This window comes from Poeciliopsis prolifica, unplaced genomic scaffold, assembly GCF_027474105.1.
Source record: "Poeciliopsis prolifica strain line A6 unplaced genomic scaffold, Auburn_PproV2 SCAFFOLD013, whole genome shotgun sequence".
Taxonomy (NCBI): domain Eukaryota; kingdom Metazoa; phylum Chordata; class Actinopteri; order Cyprinodontiformes; family Poeciliidae; genus Poeciliopsis; species Poeciliopsis prolifica.
Genome location: NW_026562388.1, coordinates 10,080,136 through 10,101,120, shown reverse-complemented (window position 1 = coordinate 10,101,120; position 20,985 = coordinate 10,080,136). Strand labels below are relative to the sequence as shown.

Genomic DNA, 20,985 nt, shown 5'->3' with positions numbered 1-20,985 from the left:
AAGCTGCAAAAGACTTGAGACTTGTTGCTCAAATGGTTATTTTCAGATTTTTTTTCTTTGAAACTCGTAAAGACACTTATTTTCTTTCAGTGCTACTTTGACTTGAACATACTGAAGTTCCTGGTTGCAAAATGACAAAATGCAAAAAAAGTCAAGAAGTAAATACTTTGCAAAGCAGTATGTGTTGTTACATTCTCCTTTACTAACTTATAATTTTCTATTACTTATTTATGTTTACTGTCTTAATCTTTAATTCCAGAGGGAAAAAAATTCTGTCTGATTGTTTTTTACAAATCAGGAAATTCTCAAAGGTGGCTCAAATGGTTGATCTAGCTTTTCTCCCACATTGTGCTTTTCTTTTGTCTTAACCCTGCCAGTATTTTTTAATAAAAATAAGACATGGCACATCTTTTTTGGGCTAGCTCTTATCTTATTTGCTTCAAAAAGTGTCTTTAAAGACCAATAAAAATAAAAAGGAAAAACAGGTATATGAGTTCAGGTTAACCAAAACCGTTTTCATCACATTTGTACATGAAAAGAACAGAACATTGACACATATAACAGCATAAAACCCACAAAACGAGTAGAGTTGTACATTAGTTGGGCTTTTGAGAATCTAGAAACAGAGGTTTCTCAGAAACCCAATATCTTCTATCTGTGTTTTCCCCATATCAGGAGAATACATCAAGACCTGGAGGCCGAGGTATTTTCTCCTCAAGAGTGACGGTACATTTATCGGTTACAAAGAACGACCACAAGATGTTGACCAGCTGGAAACCCCCTTAAATAACTTCTCTGTTGCACGTGAGTATCTGCTTCATAGAAAACACCTCTTTCTTTTTCCAAGCACCTTTAGTTTTTTGCTTGAATACTTTTTGTGGGTTCATTTCACATGTTGTTTTAATAATATAATGTATATCGGTTTTAGCCAAGTACATTGAAAGCTATCACTCTAAATGTACTCTGCAGAGAGTCAGGAACACTCCAACACTTACAGTTGGGTACAAAAAACTTGATATATTCTGGTCTATTGTGTTTTTTAAGAGTTGCCTAAAACTTCAACAGCTGTGAGCTACTTGTTGGAAAACACTAGTACTTAACATCTGAAACTTATTGCACACCAAAAAATTGTGTTGCACTTTTGTTTCTGATTTATTCTTCCCTGGATGTGTCAGTGCTACCATTAGTTCAATTTCCTAAAATACCTTTTGAAGTGTATACTTCTTTCTGTTATGCTTTCTTTTAATCTCAGTCATTTTATTAGTTCATTGGCTGTTTGATGGGAGTTTCTTAAGTTTGATACAGAAAGAGTAGGACGTCCTCTATTTACATCACTCTGATCTGTTTTTTCACCTGATGAAGAAGCTCCAAAATATTATTTTAGGGATATTTGTTTTTAAGAAAGCTAATAGAGTTGGTCATTCTTTGAAATTACTATGTGAATAATGGTTCTTGTCTCCACCTCAAGCAGAAGACGGAAGGCATTATTTTTTAAATTTATTTATTTATTTTCTCAGATATATTTGGGAGTGCCCCAGCTCTTGCTAATCAAAAGAAATTGAAAATCTCCCGGAGAGGAGACTCCATAGAAAACCTAGAACTTGTGAGATTTTTTTTAAGACATAGGAAAGTCTTGAGTAGAAAATATTTGGGCGATAAATGGCTTACCTCAGTGACCTGATCTCATCATGAATGGGACAAATAAAATCCAATTGGCTGACAAACTCAAACTCTTTCATCCATGACGCAGCTTAAAACAGAGCCTTTCCCTCACTACATCAATAAATGACAACTGAGGTGGTTGGGATATCTTGCCAGAATGCGTTTAGGTGTTTCAAGACACTGTCGCACATGGAGGAGACTCCAGGTCACCTTGAAAAGTCTAGAGGTTCTTTGTCATTTCTGCCTGTGGGATTCTCTGAAAAAGTGTTGCTGGGGAGAATAATGTATGCACTTCATTCAAGGACCTGTTGCCTCCTTGATTCAATTTTGGAGACAATAAACTTCTATATATTTGGATCCTCAAATGACTTAACAAAGCCAGACCTTCAGTATCTTTGTTCATGCAAAATGTAAATGGAACCTATTCGATAAAACTCACATTTTCTGGACAGTTTTCTGGGCTAAATCTGGTCAGTCAGATGGTTGACCTAAAACAAGATCTGCATGGACAACCAGTTATTGCAGGGAATAGATACACTGACTAAAATGTAGCATGACCTAAGTCTTCCAGAGTATTATTTATAGTCTTAAGTATAGTGACATACTAAAGCATGCAGAAAATTGTTATATTTTTTGGTGTTCATGTCAGGTGTGTAAAAGGCTAAGTTCACATTGGCTCATATTTATCATTGTGTGCCCCTTGCTTCAGAATTGCTTCATTTGGTCAGAATTGTTTCTGAAGATGGTGCAGTATCATCTCTGCAGCATCATTACGTTGCGATCAAAGGAAACTTAGCCCCATAATACACATGGTTATGTTTGGTGTTTGACTTTAATGTAATGCATCAGGTGCTGTCCTCCTCCTCTCTGAGCTTCTTCCACAATCCCTCTACTTTCATATTGTGAAAGAAAACTAAATAGAAGTGCCCAGAGCAACACAGTTCACTCCATCTTCCCATCACAGAAAGTCTCAGCGATAAGCCGCTCAGTTGACTGAACACAACAATTAGACAGCACACTGTTTGTTTAACTTGTTTCCTCCCCGACACTCTTGAGTTATCGTGGCTATTAACTGCCTAATTTCACGTATTTGTCTGGGCTATGCTCTGAGGCTCTTGTCTCCATCCACGGAGGCTTTGTTTTTTTTTTGTTTTTCCTTGTCACCAGTGCGACCCCATCATAAAGGACACATGGTGTGTCGCTGCTGAGGGGGCGGCTGCAGCTGGATCACACATTCACCCTGATGGAGCCATGTTGGATCTCAGTGGTGGTCCACTTGGAGTCTTCCATCTATCAGACAGGGGCCATATTTGTGTCACACCCAGACATATTTGCTGACATGTTTCATTTGGGAACAGATGTTAATTTGAAGAAGGTGCAGATGGAAATCTCTGCTTTTGTACTTCCAGTTTGTGGAGTATTGTGAGTAATTGTTTTTGGAAACTGCTTACATAACAATTGTTTGCTCCAAAACTGGGGAAAAATATATATGTGTGAAGAAAAGGTTGTAAGTCAAGACTTTCCATTGTTAGATTAATAAAAACAGTTTAACAAGAGTTAATGAAGAATGTAAAGATTTATGTGTAGTGGGATAATTTATATAAGAGTCATTAAATGTATTAAAAGTACTAAAATTTATATGCACATGGTTTCTACACGATGTGAACATGTGTGAAACTTGATGTCCGTCCTTCCTTTCTTCCATCTATCTGTTGTGTCCATTCATTCATCTGTCTTCTATTATTTGTTCTTCCTTCTATCCTTCCATCCACCCATTCGTTGTGTCCATCCATGGTCTCTTGTCCATCCATCCGTCTATCCTCCTTTGTCTGTCCTTCTTTCTGGCCTTCCATCCATCATCCTTTGTGTCCTCTCTTTTCCTTGACACATTTGCTTTAAATGTATGGTGAACATTTGTATTTTAAAAGGTGAGGACAATAAACTAAAAACTCAGAAAGGTGAGTCTGGAAAATTAACATTTTTACTGAGAAAAATTGGTACGAAACATAGATGTTGGCACATGTGTTGTTCGCAATAAAAAGATACCAAATGTCACATTTTAAAGGAGCTTTCAAATCTTTTCCTCCAAAGTGCACCTGTTCTTTTCCAAATTGGCCAACGGTGTCTGTTAGGGTGGCGATAAAGATAAATGGCTGTAACTGTGGGTCTGTCTCTCCCCTCTCCTCCCCTACAACACTGGCCCTTCTCTTCATCTCCCTCCCTGCTCTCTTCCTGGCTGTTGGTCAGAGTGCCAGCTGATGAAGACGGAACGACCCAAGCCCAACACATTTATCATCCGCTGCCTGCAGTGGACCACTGTCATCGAGCGTACCTTCCACGTGGAGACCCCCGAGGAAAGGCAAGCTACAAGCTTGCACACACACAACACACCACCTCTCTTTGCTATTGGAGTTGTAAAACACAAACTGTTTAAATGGAAGGCATTTGTTTCTAGCAAACAGCTGCACAGATTAAGATGTAGAAAATGCTCAAATGTGTACATTTACAATGATTTATTGCTGCGTACTTATTCAAAGTTCCCTGTGATTGGCTGAACTGACACATGAAATTGCTTTCCTGTTGATAAGAACAGAATTGCGTAATTGGGCTGCACGGCTTGCTCAATGGAAAATGAGCTGATTTAATCTCTTTGACTCCTCTGTCTAATTCAGGGAAGAATGGACCAAAGCCATCCAGGCAGTGGCTGAAGGCCTTCATAAACAAGAAGAGGAGAGGATGGACTCCTCTCCAGAGCCCATGGACATGGAGGTCTACCTGACCAAACCCAGACACAAAGTGGTACTGTATCTCACCGTGCCTTGCAAAACAATTCACATCCCTTTTTCACATTTTATTACATAGTAAACTCAAACTTCGATATATTTTATGCTAATACAAGGTAGTGCAAAATCTTTTAACAAACAGAAAAATGTGGCATGCATTTAAAGTTGTGCTGCTTTACTCTATAATACCTCTAAATAAAACAGAGTGCAGTAATTAGTCTGTAGAAATTAACAATGCAGGGTTGAGAGATTTGTGAGAGAACATTGATGAACAAGCAGCATTATACCGTGCTAGACCTTGAATATCTAACACTGCACATTACCTTAGCCTTTACATCCAATAACATAATATAGAATTAAAATAATCAAAGAGGACAAAATACAAAAAAGTTTGAGACATGAATATTTTTGTTGCTTTTGTCCCTAAATGTACTTCTAAAATAGAAGTCATTCCTGTGGTAATTCTTAGTGTTTTTTCCCCACTTTATCCCTCATTTGGTCATAGTGCCCTTCTTCTGACCTGCCCTTCCCTTGATACTCTCACACAACTCCAGCTTTGCTTCCCCATTCCAACCTTCTGGTCGAAGGCATCAGCCAGGGGTGGCTTGGCACCCAACCCCCCTGCACCTTCAAGGCCACGAGATTGGATGTCGTCCCCCAACTCCCCACACACAGATGCATACACACCCATTCACAACATTCTCCTCAGGGTCAGAGGTTAACCAGGTCCCAACCACATTTAGGCCAAACCATTAGTGGAGTAGAAATTGCTTAGTGGGTAAAATGGTGCCTAAAATGCTTTAGTGCGGTTGTCAATCGGATTGTGTGTCCGAGCTGGTCAGAGCTCGAGTTTGCTAATTCTCCTGTTCGTAACCAGATACCACTTTGTCTTCTCTGGCCTTCCAGACTATGCATGACTTTGAATACCTCAAACTCCTGGGAAAAGGCACTTTTGGCAAAGTTATTCTAGTAAAGGAGAAGGCCACAGGACGCTACTATGCCATGAAGATCCTAAAGAAGGAGGTGATCGTAGCAAAAGTGAGTGGTTGCCAATTTGCAAGAAACAGGTGAAAAACACTTAAGTTTTGAAGTTCAGTGGCGCAATGACTGATACCTAAATAGTTAGCTATTGTAAGACTTAGACAAACACTCTTTGTGCTTTTCTTTTTTTGCAGGATGAAGTGGCACACACACTCACAGAGAACAGGGTCCTCCAGAATTCAAAGCATCCGTTCTTGACTGTAAGGAAGCCCCTCTGAATATCTGAACCTTTTTTAACCCAAAAAAGGCTTTCTGTTTGTTTTGTTTTTCACTCAAGCAACCATTTATTCAGAAAAGGCAACAATCTGAACAGAAAAAACAAGCACTTTTTATAGTATCGCTGGCATTTTTGGCCTTTTTAAAAAATAAATCTGTGGGTTTTGGTTTGGGAAGCTTGTGAAAATAACAAATTATGCACAAATGTTGTCAACATGCTATCAACATGTTATCTGTATTCTACTTTTGTTCTCCAGCATGACACTCTTTAGATGTTTGATTTTTTTATTTTATTTTATTTTTTTTGTGTGTGTGTGTGTTTTTTTGAAAATGTTGCTGCAGATGCAGCTGCTGCGATTGCATGTTGGTTGTTTAAAGGGCAGCTTCCTCTTGACTGTGTTGATAAGTTCTGCTTTAATCTTCTGCAGGGACTGAAATACTCCTTCCAGACTCATGACCGCCTGTGTTTTGTAATGGAGTACGCAAATGGTGGTGAGGTAGGCGACATAAACCTTTACTGTTGCATCACAGTTTTTCTTACTACTTGGTCATTAATAATTTATTTATTTATTTATTTATTTATTTATTTATTTATTTATTTTTGCCTTGACTGCTGGACTGATGGACTTTGTTCTCATTTGAGCACTCCTGTTTCCCCCTTCAGCTTTTCTTCCATCTGTCAAGAGACCGGGTATTTTCAGAAGAACGGGCTCGGTTCTATGGTGCAGAGATAGTGTCAGCGTTGGATTACCTGCATGCTGAGAGAAACGTGGTTTATAGAGATCTCAAGGTATCAAGGAAATATGTGAACTTTTCCACTTTTTCTTCTTTTTGTTTCTCTATTTTCTGATAGACGAGCACAAAGTAGAACATAAATATGGAGGAAACATTGAAAAATATGTTTTTTAAAAGTATTCGCAAATAAGAATCCAAATTCTGGCATGCATATGTGTATATACTCCTTTATAATTAGATACCCTTAAGTGAAATCAATTGCATTCAGAAGAAAATTAATTTGTAATACCCGTGTGTAATTTAATTTCAGCATAGAGGTTTCTAGAGGTTTAGATGCAAAGAGCCACATCTTCAGAAGGAGAATTTTTTCGAGAGGTGAACTTAGTCTTTCACAAAAATCTGGCTTTTATAAGTTTGATGAGAAGAAGGGGCACTGGTGAATCTGAAGAAATCCAGTAGTCTCATTTAAAGTAAACCATAAGCTATGTAGAGGTACGGCAAGTACTCCTGAAGAAGATGCTCTGCTTGGATGAGACTAGATTTAACTTTTTTTACCTACACATATAATACTATATAGTAGAAAATGAACTGTATGGATACACAACATTCATCTTTTCTCTCTTTTTCCTACCCAAACTTTCCTTCAGTCTCAACTTGTAGTTTTCTAGAGTGACAATTTTGTTTGCAGAGACTTCATAATTAATTTTGTTAGTTTTTTTTTGTTTTGTTTTGTTTGTTTTTTTTAATCTATTTTGGATATTTAAAGTATCTTCCAGTTCTGGTGTTAAATGTTCATTAGAGAATTTAAAATTATTGGTCTTTAAGAGTGTGTTTTTGAATCTTTATGTCATTACCATTCCATCATCTGAAAATGAACTCAAAACAATTATATTCCCGTCTATTATAAAAACTTATGGAACAAGTTGTTGTCCAGTAAAATTTGTTATTGTGACAGGCATATTTACAGGTGCTCTTCATCCAATCTAATAGAGATTGTACAATTGTTCAAAAATGTCAACCTCTAGATCAGGGTTGCCCAAGTCCAGTTCTCATGCTTCAATCTTTAGATGTAAAATTTCTCTGACTCAAATCCCTGAAACCCATCATCGGCATATCCCTCACCTCTGCAAAGACCTGGTAATGAGCCATTCGTGGGGTATAGGTGTGTTAACAAAGAAATGGATCTAAACATTGTAGGATGGTAGAACTTGAGGACTAGATTTGAGCACCTCTGCTCTTCATACTAAAAGCTGATGCAGAAATGCCTCAAAAGACTTTCAACTGAGAAGTATTCCTGCAGAGTATTTGCCAAGCTGACTACATGAGCACACCACTCTTCACAGATTTTTTATTTGTAGAAAAATTTTAAAAATATAATCTTTTCTTCCACTTCACCTTATGCTTTATTTTGTGTTAGCTATGTAAGAGCCTAATAAGAGCCATTAACGTGTGTGATTATAACGTATCAACATATTGAAGGGGTTTGAATACTTTTGGGAGGTTTGTGCTCACCCAGAGCTGTGGCAGCGGACAGGACTTATTGATCTGCCTCTCCCACATCAGCCTCTAGACATCACTGCAGCTGGAGAAGAGTCTGGTCCGACCGTTACTGCAGTGAGACAGAAATAACCAGAGCTGCCTCTAATAGTGCACATGCAGAGCCCATTATGTGGTATTTGTCCACTTTGCAATTTATATTGTTTTGTAAATTGACACTGCAGTTGAGCAGGAGGGGTTTTTGTTTTTATTTTTTTGGCAAAAAGGAAACAACTAACCATCCATCATCACAGCTGTAGTTGTTCCGTATTGACGGGTATGTTTGGATTCAGGAATGCAATCAGTGCTGCAGTGGGCATCTCAAGCTGTACTTCTTACAGCTGATAAAACTATACCAGCCAGGTCAGCACAGCGCAGCTCTCCCTCCCTCTTTTCCTCCCTTGGGTTTACGAGGCAGGCTCCCAGCCTGCGAGGGTTCTCCAGAAAATGCCAGGGTAGCAGGATTGGAGGATGTGCTGACTCTGGCCGGCCGCTGCTGGCCACGTGTGAGCTACAGCTGCTGGGTGACTTTAACAGGAAGAGAGAGAGAGAGGGGCGTTAAAGCCCGAGTCATGACACCAAATAATCAACATCTATATAGGCTGTAGCTCTGATTACTTTTACATGCTGTCATAGAGTAAAGTTCTATGCCAAAGTATTAATACAGCTTCAATGTAAGCTTCAAGTTTACATTGAAGCTGTAAAAAATTTTGTTATTGGGATGGTTTTGGGTTAGAGACACAAAAAGTACTTTGAAATTGTGAAGTTAATATAAAATGAGTTTTCAAATATATATATTTTAACACTTTGTTTCAACATCCAGGTAAGATTTACATTTTCTCAATTATATTATTCAAATATTAAAAAAACATTGCCCATTTACTCTTCCCCCTGAATGAAACCCAGTGCAACCACTTGCTTTGAAAAGTTCCTTATTTAGTTGAAGTCCAATAAAATGTTAAAACAGGGATTCTACAAAGCTTTTTTTGCAAGAGAAATGGAAAAAAGATCATTTTTTATGTGGAGGAAACATCATAGAACATTGTGGTGGCAGTATCATGCTGGTGTTTTTTATCAGCTTGGAGAGAGAAAGTCAGAGAGTGAGAACTGCAGAGGAGTAGTTTAGATAAAACATACTAATGTTTCAGAATGCATTGACTACTTTTGCATGACACAACACCGGTTGAGCAGCAGGAGTGTTTTTATATAGAAATCATTTGATCCAAATCTTCCCCTCACTCACACGTGACGATGTTTTTCAAATTGATTTGCAAAACTGAGGAAATAAAAATAACATCCTCTTTTTTTTGTTGTTTTTAATGTCAAAAAGGGAAGAAAGATGGAACAAGCTGGTGATTGGCTAACTTTCTTTCACCCAAATATTCATATGATTACTTATAGTTGATTTTATTAAACATCCATTCAGTCTAATAGTACACTAGTGAAAATGCCAAAGTGAAATAAGGAGAAAATTTTTTCCCCTTTGGGAAATATGAAGAGCAATTCCTCTTTGCAGACATTACAATCCTTTGAGGTGAATTCATTCATTATCAAGCAACTTTAAAAACTGAAATAAAAGGCATATAATTGGTTTGATATGCTAATAGTTTTGAAGTGTCGAAGGTGTCAAAATTCAGTGAACACACGTTATAAATTTAAAAAAAACATGAAAATGAGTACAGTAATCAAATGCATTTATTTAAATGTTCTAATATTGTTGTAAATTATTGGAACAGTACATTTTTAAATTATTATACTGTTAAGACATAATTTAGCAGGATTTTTGTTCTTACTGTAGAATGTGTAGTAATTTATTTTGTTTGACTAGATGACTATGGTTCAAGTTAACCAGCACAGGAAATGTATAATAAAAAAAAAAACAGAAATCAAAAAATGTTTGATTTTTAACACACATTTGTGTTTTGAGTTTAGCTTTTAAAATGTTATATTTTTATTTCTGTATATAATGCACTTAATACATTGCAATTTCGATTTACATTTATAAGTGGTTACTTGGCAAATTAATTATTAATTTGTTGTACATTTGGCCCTCAATAAATTTATTTTTACAAATCATTTCCTCTTAGTTTTTATTCATAATCCAACATGTCGTCCATTTAAAAAAAAAAGAAGTGATTTTATGTGTGTTTTTGTTTATACAGCTGGAAAACCTCATGCTGGATAAAGACGGACACATAAAGATCACAGATTTTGGTCTCTGTAAGGAGGGGATCAAAGACGGAGCCACTATGAAAACTTTCTGTGGGACGCCAGAGTACCTTGCACCAGAGGTAAACATGACAGTGCAATAATCTTAATATCTTTTGGAAGCCAATTGCAGATCTATGAATACATGTCAAATAATTTTATACACTTCATTTTCACCATCAAGTTTTTCTTCTGGAGGGAATCCAAAGTTCTGATCTTAGATCTCTGTTATTTTCTACCTACTTGCTTCCACTTGGCTAAATGTTGTTGAAACACAATATTCCTTTTCAACTGTAGGCAAATGGCTGAAAATTTATTGCACATTAAAGTGCATGGACACATGCTCTGTACAGTCTCTCATCCAAAGTTGGATGACACCAATTTTTATTTTGTTTTAAGGAGACATCAACATTTTTTTTTGGTCACAATGAAGAAAAATGCTTGATTATAAATTGAAGTGTTAAAATACAGATCCTGATTAAAAACTGGACAACCATGTTAATGCTAATTATGTCCTAATTTTTTTTTTCCAACTATAAGGCCATTGGCAAAAATCAAGCCAACTTTTATCAAGAAGAACCCTAGATACACAGATCCATGTTTTTAAAACCTATTATTATGCCCTCTTGTTTGTGGTCAGTCGAATTTCTCTGCTGCTCACCAGGGACAATTTTTAGCTTTTTTTTCACCTTTAGTATTTCATCTTGGCCAATGTTGTTGTTTTTTAAAGTGCTTTATAAAGTGTTACAGTGTGGCACCTAATGGTGAATGCTGCTCATAAACAGGGTTTTGTAGAGCCCACCAGTCCGCTAACGAAAATATGCCATTTATTTGTAGACCTCATTGTATGATATGGAAGCGTTTGAAGAAAAGAGCAGCTGCCCAAAATGCCTCTCTAATCTCCAGCTGAAGTTGAGTTAATGAGTGTGCAGTGTGCCCAGGGCAGGGCAGCCTGCTCTCATATTTGCCATGTCTTGAGGTGTGTGGCTTCTCGCTGTTGCGTGCAGGTATGACAAGTGTTGGAGGTGTAATCGGATATGCCGTATTGTGCATGTGTTCAAAATGTGTTTGTGGGTTTTCCCCACCTGTTGTCATAAAAATGCTTTCTGGAAGAAGGGTGTCCATGTTGACACAGTTGTCGCATTGTTGTTTTTAGACAGCGTTTGGAATTTTGTGTTTGAAGGAGAAGGTGTTTGACCGGCTGGATTTCAGAAAATGTAAACTTCATCAGGGAAAAGCGAGGAAAAGAGAGACCACATGGGTTCCAGCTGTTATGTGGCACCAGGAGAGGAATTGCTTAGGATGCTTCACTTGCACTGAGCACACAATCCCACAAAGCTTCACTCCTCCTCAGGAACATATAGATGTCCTGCAAAAATACTAAAACTCATATTTTGTTAAATTACTGTTATGCATTATACTGGGACCTTTCCGCTTGAAACCAGTAAATAAAACCAATTTCCTTCAGAAGTCATCCAGTAAATTCCTCTTACACAATTTAATTTCAGTATAAATATATCTGTTTTGTGAAGGCCTCAGTCACTGAGCAGATTTGCCTTGTGGAAAAGAGTGGACAAAAGAAAATCCATTTTGACAGAAAGCTAATACAAGTCCTGTTTGTAGTTTTTCATAAAGAATTTATCAAACACCTCAATCGTCTGGAAGATGCTTCTGTGGGCAGAATTTGTTTGCATATAATGAGAACAGTTTTTAAAGAATACTTTTTTTCAACCTCAGTGATACCCTGCTGATAAAATCCATCAAAATTTGTGAATGCACAATTCCAGCATATGTAGCGAGATTAGAGGTAGGAATACTTTTACAAGGGACACAGCCTCATAAACCTTTTCAAAGAAAAATATAGCAACTTTTTATCTATTGCAATTATTTCTGGTTTTCTGTCCTCATCCAGAGTTTCTCCCAGCCACTCCAATGACAGCTCTAAACTCACTAGTGGAGCGCTGGTAGACATCAGGGGGCATCGCCATGGTAACAGGGTCGCTGCTGAGCGTCTCAATGGAGTACGGGCCAGGCAGTGTTACAGGTTTTTCTGCAATAAACAATGACCTTGTTGTGTGTGCTGCACAGGAATGCTGTAATGTCTGGGAATATTCCACCCAGAGCTGCAGAGAAAAAGAGGGAGAGGTAGGGAGGATAGAGTCGGCCTGCAACAGCCTGACCAGTTTGTCTCCGAAGTAAAGCGGCGGACAAATTCACTTAGTCACTTTTATTAAACACTTACAGAAAGAAAACTATTATTGGCTGAGGGAATTGGCTGCTAGGGAATGTCCACAAAGAAAAATGTGGACATGTTTAATCTAGCCCCCCAACACCAGTCTGTATTCGGCGTCTTGAAAGATTAATGGCTGTCACTGTAGAACATTGTGAGCTGAAAAACAGCAGTAAGGAGACTGTAGCTCCCAAGAATCAGCAGCAAGTGTTTTTTTTTTTTTCTTCCCAAATCCTCCTCCTTCTTTCTTCCGCTGCCTCTGCTCCTTTGGGGCAGTGTAACAGTATTAGCTTAGGGCCAGGGCCCAAATAGGCAGGCAAGCAAGCAAGCAGTCCTGGTTACGTATATGAAGGATGAGCTTGGCTCCTGCACTCCTGGCAGCTTCACAGCTGTGGCGCTCTTCTACATATATGGGGCAGCTGCGGGCCCAGCTGTCGCACGGTGTGAATCACACGACAGCAGCGCTGGAAATAGAGACGGCCCAGTAATCTTAGCCCCGCTCCAGCTTCACGTTACCCCCCTCCACCGCCCTCCTGGCCCTTCCCGTCGATCCTCTGCACTCACTGCAGGACCAGACCGAGGGCCCACACAAGACATGCAAGCTGCATGCATGCTCACTCACCAGCAGTCTGGTTCCTTTTACGGACACTTCAGTCCATCTGTTTCTGCAGGACCACCCCTCTCTGGGTCGGTGCACTTTTTGTGTCCTTGTCTAATTCGTTTAATCCACCCTTATCTTTTTACCAAAGTTTCTAATATTAGGTCCGAAATTTGTAGCATCATGCTGCTGAGGGTGTGGGAGAACACACTGTTCTCGTTGTCTTGATTTAACCTTCAACATCCGCCTGGTGAGGTAGAATCCAGTACATGTCCCCAGACACCCTGGAACAACTCCACGATGCAGAGCATTAGTCATGCAACAGGTTACACTGTTCACCAAGCACACCAGAGGAGTTTCTAATTAGGAAATGTCACAGAAAGTCATATGAAAATAATCTGATTAAATATTTCCCTATCTGTGACTCCACCTGTGTTAATTGAACAGTTTGCTATAATTTGCTCATGTGAAAGACTTAATTTCTCTGCTGCTTGTTGATCTGTATGTGTTTGTGTATATGTGGAAAGAGTAGAGGTGATTAAATATGCAAGGCTCCAGGGGAAACTCTATACTTGCTCCTAATGTGAGATGTGAGTCAGTGTTGGCTGGAGCAGCCTGAAAACTTCTGACCAGAGGGGGAGGAGATGATGTCGGTGGGGGTTGGTTGAGATGTCTAAACACAGACGTCGTGGTGGTTGAATCAGAAACTGTCATTGCAGAAGTGCTTCATCTTCTTTTGTGTGCGTACATTTTCACCACCTTTCTTTTCCTGTTGCGTTTCGGATTGCAGCTTGTGTTCTGCATGTTCTTGTTTTTTTTTTAAAAATCAGACTGATTAACATGATAGATCCAGAAGTCATCTAATCCTCTATATATATGGTTCTCTTTTTCCTGTTTCTTCAACAGAAGTTGCTACAAAGGCTTTTATTGTCAAAAACTGCCTTTAAATGCATTTATTTGCATTTAAAGCAATGTAAAGGTGTATTATGCTTTACGTTTTATACTTTAAAATATATTTTAGGTCCATAATGTCTTTAGATGTCTAAAAATATGAAAAAATAAGAAGTACAACGCTTCTGATTTAGATCTGTTCTCCATAACTGTATTTTAAATCCTCTCCCTCTCCAAGGTCCTAGAAGACAATGACTATGGCCGCGCTGTGGACTGGTGGGGTCTGGGCGTGGTGATGTATGAGATGATGTGCGGTCGGCTGCCGTTTTACAACCAGGATCACGAGAGGCTGTTTGAGCTCATCCTCATGGAAGACATCCGTTTTCCTCGGACTCTCGGCCCTGAGGCACGCTCGCTGCTCTCCGGTCTCCTTAAGAAGGACCCAATGCAAAGGTCAGTGTGTCCTCTTAGTCAGGTCTCATTTCTAACTTTTATTTATCGTTACAGTCGCTTGCTTTTAAAATGTGGCATTGAAAGTCCTTGTTTTTGGGTTTCCAGGTTAGGTGGAGGGCCTGATGATGCCAAGGAAATCATGCAGCACAAATTCTTTGCTGGGATAAATTGGCAAGATGTCTATGAAAAGAAGGTGGGGTTCTGAAATATTTATTTTGCCTGTGATTTATATAAAGCAGAATTGCCTAGAAACAACACTGTCAGAGTGACAACTGTTCCTTCGGCGATAAATGGCTGTTGATGTAAGCATGTCTCCTCTCTAACAGCTTGTCCCGCCGTTTAAGCCCCAAGTTACCTCAGAGACGGACACAAGATATTTTGACGAAGAGTTCACAGGACAAACCATCACCATTACGCCACCCGGACAAGGTAGCATCACTTTCACATGCTAATAACCGTGCAAACAACTTACTAGCAGTTCCACTCAATATGTTCAATATGTCACAAAGTCAATCCACAATTCTTTTTTATCTTTCCGCATAACTATTTGCTGTATTTAAAAGGACACGAGTTGCCTTTTTCTAAATATGACTGGAAGCTTTACCCGGCTTCATTAGGGACAGTGTGCCCTCTTCAGGACATGCAACACTATTAAAATAGGCCTTAATGGAAAACATTAAAGTAAGCAGAGAGCTGAGCACTTTGAATGACAATGATCATTTGGGACAAATTTTACAAAACTAAAAAGACAAAATCTAACTTTCATAACTTTGAGTGGGCCACCGGGTTTTTTTTGTTTGTTTGTTTTTTTTTGTGTGTTTTTGACTTCCTGATAGAGGGAACAAATGAATTTTGGATATTGTTTAATAATCAATTTTTTTCTTAAACTTCGTAATACCTTCATCCCAGACCCATCTGCTTTGTTCCTAAGTCATCATGATTCTGTTTGTTCACCAATATTCTCTAACAAACATCTAGAGCCTTACCAGAACATTTATAACAAATAAATCATACCAAAATCGATTTTGTTTACTAATTAGGTGGCTTCTGAAGGTAATTATTGTACTGGATTTCATTTAGGGAAATCAGGGTAAAGGCTGCACAATTTAGTGTTGATCCGTGACATAAAGTACAATTAATATACTTAAATTTTAAAGTTGAAAAATGTGTTACCTTGTCAGACAGATTGTATCTTTAACAAGAACAAACAGATTGTTTTTTTGTTTTTTTTTTTATATCCCCAGATGACAGCATGGAATCTTTCGACAGCGAGCAACGACCCCACTTCCCACAGTTCTCCTACTCTGCCAGTGGGACAGCCTAATATGCAAATCTCAAACATTCCTCCGGTCCCACCGTCATTCCCTCTCTGCACCCGACTGCACTCTCAAAAGGCCCCAGCCTGCTCAGCCTTGTCCTCCCCCAGCATTGTCTGCACAAGCCCCCCCATCGGATGTCTCAGTCTGCGAGCCGTTGTTGTTGTTGTTTTACAGGATGGAGGAAGTGCGAGACAAAAACAAAGATAAACGTGCTTGTTCTTGGTGGCCTTTGAAGACTGACCATGGAGATAACACTACCCTGCATTTCCTGGTTGTTATGCTGTATACAGAGCAGGCATCCGTACTCCATAATGAACGGGGAAATGTAGCTATGCACAAATTGGGCTACCCCCACAGCTCAATGGGTTTTTTTTCTTTTTCTTTTTTAAAGGGGTTGTTTATATTCAATGAAACATCAACCATTTCAAATAGGTTCTAGGCATGCTGTGGACCAAAAACACCATGTTAAACAGAGAGTGTGTTGTTCGTTGAGTGGGTGATGTATTCATGTTTTTCGAGTCTTTTCTGACTTTTTTGGCCTCATAAAGTGAATGTACCGTATCAAATAAAGTTAATCTTCCTTCATACTGATGTGCTGTAACACATGTCTAATTCTCCTAAGACTGAAAAGTCCTCTTTGCTTTAAGCGACCCTTGATACAAAACTGAAACCGATCTGTCATATTACCATTCCACACAATGATATGTCTGAGGAATCAGCAGTGCAATCTAGTCTAACATGACGCGAGTGTGAGTGATCATTCAGTTCCTTTTAAAAATTGCTTGCACATCACTCAGATCCACTGTTTCCTGTTCAGGCTGATAAAAAGCATCTTCACTCCTGAAGTCAGTGCTTACACTTTCTGGTGCCTTTTCATGTGGATGCTCCTTCTGCTCCGAGCTCTTCTTTTCCCCTTTGGGTTCTTCCTCTGAATACAGTACACTATTGGGTGTTATATTCCACCTGGTGCATATGCTGCAGCCTCAGTGAGGTGACTTCAACATAATACAATTCTTTAGGAAAACGTCGCAAGCAAACTAGGCTTCAGGGGAAAACGGTGATCTTTCATTTGCTTCTTTAGGGGACTTCCACCCCTCTCACTAGCTTCCGAGTTATTTATGAGACCAATGTGGATGAAAAGGAGTTTCACTGTGCCAATGATATGCACTTTGTTGCCCAAAAATGATTGTATTAGGACCCCCCTCTACATATGGCTGGTAAAGACTAAATTAGTTTCCTTTTGTAAGATGAATTTGTGTGTTGTGGATACGATTGAAACCAGACGTGTTGGTTTGAATCATTTCTTGTGCTGAGGCTAAAACCGATGGTCTTCTTTCAGGAGTTTCCAGAAGCTCTTCAGTGTTTTTAGAACGACAGATAATCATTGTCAAAAGTACATATTTTCATTGAATGTAATGGTTATTTTTATATTGTTTTCTCTTCAGTCGTTTGCAAACCTTTGTTCACTCTTTGAGTCTGTTTGTTACTTATTCCTATGCACACTCCCATCTTGGCTATCACCTTCTGAAAATAGGGGGGGGAAAAAAATCATTTTATATTTTTTACTTCAACTTTTTTTGTATCTGCCCCTCCTGTATTCCTGTGACCGAGGACACCAGCTTTAGTAAACAAATAATATAAACTTTGTACACTGTTTTTACATGTTTTCTTCTCAACTGATGAAATAAAAGGTCTTATCAACTGATTGACTCATTTCTCTTAAGATTCCATTCAAAGAAATCCAGAAGGCAAAACATACAAACATGTTCATGAAATCTTGGGCTATTAGAAAACAAGCATCTTTTTAGTGCTTTTTTTCATTATTAGATGTTATTAGTATTTGTGACAAATGTTCTTCTAAAAAGTTTTCTATTTGCTTCCTTTATTTTTTAAATTGATGTCCATATAAAATTATATTAAAAAATGTTATTGAGGGAAAAGGGAAATTAAATGTTTCGTAACTAGTTCAGGAATCTAGTCATTGTGGACGATGTTGTGGGCAGTCATTGTCGCTGACAGCAGCCAGTCTGGAAATAAGTCTATAGAAGCCTCTGACTGAAGACTGTTGCAGTTTGACGGTCTCATGAATGCTCTGCTCTGGTGTGCTATCTGCTCTTATTTCTGGGCACCACAGGTGATATTTCATAGCAACATCCTTAATAACCTTGTCGCCACAAACTGCTAGTCCCACTCCTGTAATCACATTTCTATGTCCCTTACAATTGTGGAGAATATGTTCATTTTCACCCTCCATAAAGAGTGTAAGCTGCAGGAGGTTGGTGATCGCTGTTTAATGCACTTCATCAAAGCGAATTAATGGAAGGCAGAGAAGAAGGAAAAAGGTACAAGCAACATATACAATAATCACAGGCTTGAGCTGACTCTGAGGCAAATTCTCTTCAATTATTTGAAGATTCAGAAAGTGAAGCTGGAGTGTGTTTATTCCGAACATGGGCATCATCTATCATTTCTAAATCAATCAATCAATCAAATTTTATTTGTATAGCACATTTCAGCTACAAGGCATTTCAAAGTGCTTTACATCATAAACACAAAACACAAAGGCATGCAACATAGAATAAAATACCAAGGTTTTTTTTTTGCCCTCTTTTTTCCCTTTCTTCCCCCTTCCCTTTGACACGGAATTTAAGTGCCTGTTACCGCCGGACTCCGCCATCCAGAAGCCGTCAGAGACTTCAGAAAAATTTTACCTGTTGTTCAGTGGTCAAATATTTTCTTTGGAAGTAAGGTTTGCATTTCACTTAAAATGCAAGATACTAGAGGTTGGATGAAAAGTGGAGGGTCACAGAATCAAAGGTTGAAGGGCGAAGTTTTCCCAGTAGCGATGATGTGAGGAACCATGTAAAACTACAGTGGTGTTGGTCCCCTGTGTTTTATCAAACCTAAAACATCTTCATCTGTCTGGAAATCTTAGAATATTTCATGCTTATGTCTTCTGGCAAGCTTCATGAAGATGGTACCTGTCCACACTTTCAAAAGTGTCAGTACTTGTTTGAACAACCTTAGTATCTATGTACTTTATTGGTCAATAATCCTGATCTATAACGTTTTTAGAGAATTGTCAAGAGGAAGATGAAACACCAATAAAGCAACCTGATTTCCTTGAATGTCTCTCAGTGCTGAATAGAAGAACTAATTCACAGTAAAGAGTGAATTAGTGTGCCACATGTTAACTGACTGAGTATTGACTGCAGATATAATGAAGTACACTTACATACTTTTTTGCAGAAAGACATTTTTGTATTGTAAATATGAGTATTATTTAAAATTTTTGAGCTACTGAATTTTGTTTGTATTAACTGCAGTCCATAATTATCTAAATTACTACAGGTAAATGCATCAAAAATGGAATCTGTAAAAAGAGTTCCATTTTTTGATTTGAGTCACTAAAATTCATAACCTCATTTACTAAAACACATTGTAAGGCTAAGTTGTAGCTGGATCAGGAGGCTGAACTCTGCCATTAAACTGTAAAAAAAAATAACTTACGCAAGAATTTAGCTTGTCTAAAGCTTCCGGTGAATGTGAATTATGACCAAGAGTTAGAAAACTGTTCTAACACACAGCGTCTTTATGTGTGTATGGCAGCTCGTGTCCAAGTCCAGGGTTTTGCAGCTGGTCTGAGACAAGGAGAGATGCTCTGTTCCCCTGGGGGCGCCTTGGGCAGATGGTAAAGTCTCTGGAGCAGATGTTGACAGCCAGAGCTCACAGTCTGCTGTTTTGGCCAGCTGCAATGCACAGCAACATTACAAGCTGAGGCAAAAGGTTTGGTCCCAGTATGGCACTCACCTCATCTGGCTTTTTCGGCTGGACTGGTCCTGAACGCAGCACAAAACTGAGAAGTTGCTTTGGCACTGACCTCACCAGAACCGTGATGTCATTTATATCACACAGTGTGGAAGCTGGGACTCCTCCTGTATTTTTACATAACATTCAGACATTGAGTCTCTGAAATTTGGGTGTTGTTCCTGACAGCTCAGTGTCACTTTAGAGGCATTCCTGGCAGCCGTTTTGAAATTACTTTTCTCCATTTCAAGAAGGTTTCTAAGCTCAGACTGCAGCTGGCTGAACTGGAGATGACTACTGGCACTCACTTTTAGTTTTGACTTCCTTCCATTCCTCAATTAGGTCTCACTTTACTTTGGTCATATAAAAATTTTTAATATGCTTCATTAAAACATGGCAAATTACAAAATAAATTCAAGTGGTATAATATTTAGGAAAAATGCTTGATATCTTTAAGGAACCCAAATCTCAGGCTTCCTTCCAGACACTTTTATCCCAAGGTCAAAAGTCACTCTTGTCACTCCAATAATAAGGATCAATTATACCAGTCTGTTGCACTTGAAGTTTCTTCTTGAGACTGTCAGCTGCACAGCTTGTGCTGCTAAAGTCCCTCTTTGGTAGACAAACCTTGAGTTAGACCTTTTACTTTGATGTTGCCTGCTATCATTTTGTCTAAAATGCCAATTTTTGCTGACTCTATTCTCCCCTTTTAAATGATTGCAACAATTGTATATGTGTTTAATCATTTAATCATGCTTCACTTCATTGTTTTGAAGTGAAACACTTCGGGATTCTAATCTGTGAAAAGTGCTACATCCATAAACTGTACAGTGTACTTACTTGTTTCATATTTACCACTAGGAAGTTGCAAAAAGGCAGAATATTTTGTAGATTTAAAAACAAAGAAAATGCCAAAGATGCCATGAAACTGCTGCTATTTAACTCAGTGTTAATGTATTGAAGCCTGCTTTTGCTAATTGACTGCTGTGCACTTAAATTCCTGATGTTGCAACAGTGAATGTGCGTGATCAGCTGCAGGCCAGGAGCTGGTTCAGTGTCTTTCATAAACACCTCAGCAGGATGGCTGCAGCTTCCCAAGGCTTGGCAGTGCACTCCATAACAAGCTCGAAATTCATTGAACAAAATATGCGCTTCGAAGAAAATATGTTATTCTTAAACAGAAGGCATTGGTTCATAGTGAAATTGATCAATTTGTAAAACAACAGGTTTTGCAATGTGGGCGTGAGGAGTTATCTGCTCAAGATAAAGCATTTAAAAAACAGTCTGACAAACTTCATATATAGACCCCTTCTTCACATTCTTATTTATATTGGTTAAAGGTACCAGTGAAGAATTGTGATGAGCAACAGTTGCAATCCAACAGAAATACATGCAGGTCGCCCATTGGGTGATTCTTCATTCATTGGGGCGACAGCTCCATCTAGCGGCCTCAAGATTGTCGAGGGAAACCAGCATCTTAACCCTGATCTACTCAAAATGAAGTTT

The 20,985-nt window shown here is 38.6% G+C and overlaps 1 protein-coding gene across 7 annotated transcripts in view; it reads left to right on the top strand.

The window, feature by feature from the left end:
• akt1 (v-akt murine thymoma viral oncogene homolog 1) overlaps positions 1–17,374 on the top strand; it is a 44,593-nt gene extending 27,219 nt beyond the window's left edge. For all 7 annotated transcript variants that reach the window (XM_055038215.1, XM_055038216.1, XM_055038222.1 and 4 more), the window contains 12 exons: positions 676–804; positions 3,910–4,021; positions 4,335–4,461; positions 5,352–5,483; positions 5,621–5,686; positions 6,131–6,199; positions 6,367–6,492; positions 10,136–10,264; positions 14,139–14,353; positions 14,459–14,546; positions 14,680–14,782; positions 15,598–17,374. In XM_055038215.1, coding sequence (XP_054894190.1) covers positions 676–804; positions 3,910–4,021; positions 4,335–4,461; positions 5,352–5,483; positions 5,621–5,686; positions 6,131–6,199; positions 6,367–6,492; positions 10,136–10,264; positions 14,139–14,353; positions 14,459–14,546; positions 14,680–14,782; positions 15,598–15,677 — 1,376 coding nt within the window. In that variant the 3' untranslated portion in view covers positions 15,678–17,374. The remainder of the gene's footprint in view (positions 1–675; positions 805–3,909; positions 4,022–4,334; positions 4,462–5,351; positions 5,484–5,620; positions 5,687–6,130; positions 6,200–6,366; positions 6,493–10,135; positions 10,265–14,138; positions 14,354–14,458; positions 14,547–14,679; positions 14,783–15,597) is intronic.
• Positions 17,375–20,985: the final 3,611 nt, after the last annotated feature.